Here is a 3,931-nt window from a genome sequence, read left to right as displayed (position 1 = left end):
CAGGTGAGTATGTATGTATGCGCCAGGTGAGTATGTATATATGCGCCAGGTGAGTATGTATGTATGCGCCAGGTGAGTATGTATATATGCGCCAGGTGAGTATGTATATATGCGCCAGGTGAGTATGTATGTATGCGCCAGGTGCCAGGTGAGTATGTATATATGCGCCAGGTGAGTATGTATGTATGCGCCAGGTGCCAGGTGAGTATGTATGTATGCGGCAGGTGAGTATGTATGTATGCGCCAGGTGCCAGGTGAGTATGTATATATGCGCCAGGTGAGTATGTATGCGCCAGGTTAGTATGTATGCGCCAGGTGATGAATGTATGTATGTGCAAGCGAGTATGTATGTATGTGCATGACAGTATGTATGAATGTATGTATGTGAGAGCAAGAATGTATGTATTTGCAAAGGAAGTATTAAATTTTTCTCATAATTATCAACGGTGATGGCTACATAGTGATTTTCAAATTTTTACTAGGTGTATTTAAAATCATATTTGATTGAGGAGCTATACTGAGGAGCATATATTTGTGCAGCACCTCCTCTCGCTCGCTCGTTCACTCCCTCTTTCTCTCTCGTGAACACCGCTGCACAAACCTGTCCAAAGTTAGCCACACTGAAATTCTGTGGGAAACACTGGAAAGTAATATAGTAACGTAATATAACAAGTCATGTAACTAGTTACTTTTATCACCCAGTAATAAGTGAAGTAATAATATAACTTTTTTAAGGACTAATAAGTGACTACTAATATATTACAATTTCTGAGTAACTTGCCCAACACTGGAAGTAACAAATGCATGGACTTGTTTTTCTGCATCATTTTGAGACAGGATGTTCCTGATTTTTGCAATATAACGTAGTTGAAAAAAAGCGGTCCTTGAAGTTTGCTTAATGTGAGAGTTAAAGGATATTTCCTGATCAAAGATAACTCTGAGATTCCTCACGGTGGTGCTGGAGGCCAGGGCCTATCTATCTGGCATATCTAGCAGCAGTGTTGGGCATGTTAATCAGAGATTGTTATAAGTTACTTTTTACTTATTACTCCTTTAAAAAGTAATAATATTACTTTACTTATTACTGGGTATTAAAAGTAATTAGTAACATTACTCATTACGGTACTGTTACTTTCAATCCCCCACACCACCCCGACCCCATCCTTAAAAGTGATGGAAAACCTGTTCAGCAGCTCATTTTAGAAATGAATCCACTTTCCTGGAACAATAGTTTACCTGAGGACTCAACAACCAGCTGAACTGAAAAGACTACAGCCTCTCAGACCAGATCCTGCTGTACAGTAGGATATAGGGTCTGGTTATAATTAAAAATAATAAAAAACAAAGCAAGTCTCTTCCGATTGTTTTAACTAATAGCACATTCATAACAGTAGCAAGGAGTTTGGTTTTTTTTCACAACATATAACGTTTCTTAACTCTACTGGCCGAGATAAAAAAATAAAGCAAGTCTCTCAGGACTTTTAAACTAACGTTACTGTTTTGCATATGCATAAGAGAAGTATTCAGTACTTTTACAAAACACAAAACGTTGCTTAACGCCACTCTCTCCTGGCGAGTGGATGGTTCACTGGCAGTAATGGCCGCACTTTCTTTCTATAGGCTAAGTTTCACATCGCTGGGCTGCTTTATAATAATAAATAATAATGCATTTTATTTGTAATGCACTTTACATTTGGAACAAATCTCAAAGTGCTACAGGTAAGATCATAAAAGCAAGGTAAAAACATCAATATCCAGTGTGCTGAAGACATATGCTTTGATAAATTTGATGTTAAATTGTTTGCGGCTGAAAGCTTTTTGCTGGTTGCACAAAGTTTACAACGGATGACAATGTTCTTTGCATCTTAGACTATGGCACAACAGGCTTAATGGCAATACTTAAAGTTGTGGAAAGAACACCACTCTCCCTCGTACTCCATTTTCCCTTTAGCTTTTTGGCTAACAGCTGACTTGATCAACATACGGTGCAGTGTTAAATTAATATGCAAATGAAACACAAACAAACAGATCCAACTCTGAAATGACAGTTTAGTATTGAAGTAAGAATTTACAAACGTGGCGAAATCTACCTTAATTACAATGGTTGATACAGTTTTCTGACCGGTTTTGTCCCCTGAATGCGTGCGCATCCAGGAGTGTTTGTATACAAGAAACCCGTGTATTAAATGGTGCTTAAACAAATGCACAAACTGGAAGTGGCAATGGTCTTTTATTTGTGGATATGTCTCAGCAAATTTTATGTTTTAAGTGCTGCATTAAGGTGTTGTGTTTAAACTGTGCAGTGCCAGTTGTTTCAGCAAACACATCTAGTGTAGGTCTAGCAGATAAGGTGGCCTTGCCTTACACTTTACAAGATATAGCCTACAGAGTTTGTTCAAATGTTCAAATGATTATATTTGTAATGCACACACCTTCACTGAACATGAACATAAGTTTCAATGAAATCAAGGAGACCTGTAATACAAAAAAAACTATTGGTTATGATGTTCACTCAGTGGTGTTCAGAAAGCAAACAGCACTAAAATAAACACATCTATCTTTCAATAATTTCTATAAGATATATTTTAATGTTTTTTAGCCAATAAAGTAAATACAGTTCTTAACAGTGACTTGTCATGAAAATATGTTTCTCAGAGAAACAGAGAGAGAGACACAAACACGGTGGATGCTAGATTCTCCTGCTTGCTAGCTTTTTATCGCTGTGGCTAGTCAAGCTGACAATTAACTTTTTTCTTCTCAAAATACTTCTGCACATGGACAAATAGTTGAAAATTTCTTTTTGCTAGCCGGTGGTATAGCCAGTAGCCCTGAATGAGAAAGTTGCCTACCACCCATAATGTTTGACTGACAGGTGATCTCTGTGCAGTGAAGAAATGCCACAACAATCAGCTCTCAGCAACAAACATGAAAACAAATAAAGTTTAAGGATTAAAACACAGAATTTAACTCACTGTTTCTTATATGACTTCTGACTATTTCAGTCTACAGAACTCAGCAGTGCCTCCATAACCAAAAGGCCAGAGTCCAGCATAGAGAGGCTGAGTGAATGTGGTCTGGACTCTGTGGAGGAGAGTCATGGTTTCAGAGATGGTGTAGAAGGACAGAATACCTGCTCTGTGATCCAGGTACACTCCTATTCTGGAGGACCGAGGACCTGAGACGGGAGTTTGGACATTTTTGTACAAAAAATTACAATTAGTTTTTTCACATCTTAATGCCCAAGATTTGTCATTGAATCCAAATCTACATTCATCTGACCATGCTCTGCTGATATTCTTGTATGCGACTGCTATATAACCTCCTCCTCTCCACTCCACCTCCCAGTAACAACGTCCAGTCAGACTCTCTCTACTCAGGACCTGAGATCTATAACTGAATCTGTCTGGGTGACTAGAATACCACTGTTCTTCTCTCATTAGTGTTGCTTTTCTGTTCCCCTCAGATAATAACAGCAGTGTGTTTGCTGTGTTTGGATCCAGTGTGATTTCATGTGAATATTTTAAGAACTCAGCTCTGGTCTTGGGCTCTGGTTGTGGCAGTAAAACATCCACTTTTCTCCCTGTCAGTGAGATGTCTGTCCATTTCTCACTCAGAGCGTCCTGTAGTTTGTCTCTGACTTCTGACACAGCCGCTGTCACATCCTCAAAGTAGCGCAGAGGACGTTTCTTGATGCTGGATGAGTCTGTAGATTCACTGAGTGCTGACACTGAGGGGTAGTTGTGTAGAAACTGGTTGTGATCCTCTGTGTGTGAGAGCTGCTTCAGCTCAGCGTCTTTCCTCTTCAGCTCAGTGATCTCCTGCTCCAGCTTCTCCTGAAGCTCTTTGACTCGACTCACTTCAGTTTCCTGCTGGGATCTGACCTGCTGCTTCACATCAGAGCGTCTTTTCTCCATGAGACGGATCAGCTCGG

The 3,931-nt window shown here is 39.6% G+C and overlaps 1 protein-coding gene across 1 annotated transcript in view; it reads right to left on the bottom strand.

Moving 5' to 3' along the window:
• Window positions 1–2,029: 2,029 nt before the first annotated feature.
• The window catches only part of LOC123972131 (E3 ubiquitin/ISG15 ligase TRIM25-like), a 2,679-nt gene continuing 777 nt past the window's right edge, over window positions 2,030–3,931 (bottom strand). The window contains exon 2 of the mRNA XM_046051397.1: window positions 2,030–3,931. This exon is cut by the window's right edge and continues 68 nt beyond it. Coding sequence (XP_045907353.1) covers window positions 2,994–3,931 — 938 coding nt within the window. The 3' untranslated portion in view covers window positions 2,030–2,993.

Source organism: Micropterus dolomieu, linkage group LG06 (genome assembly GCF_021292245.1).
Source record: "Micropterus dolomieu isolate WLL.071019.BEF.003 ecotype Adirondacks linkage group LG06, ASM2129224v1, whole genome shotgun sequence".
In the NCBI taxonomy this organism is placed as follows: domain Eukaryota; kingdom Metazoa; phylum Chordata; class Actinopteri; order Centrarchiformes; family Centrarchidae; genus Micropterus; species Micropterus dolomieu.
This window is presented reverse-complemented; position numbering and strand designations above follow the sequence as displayed.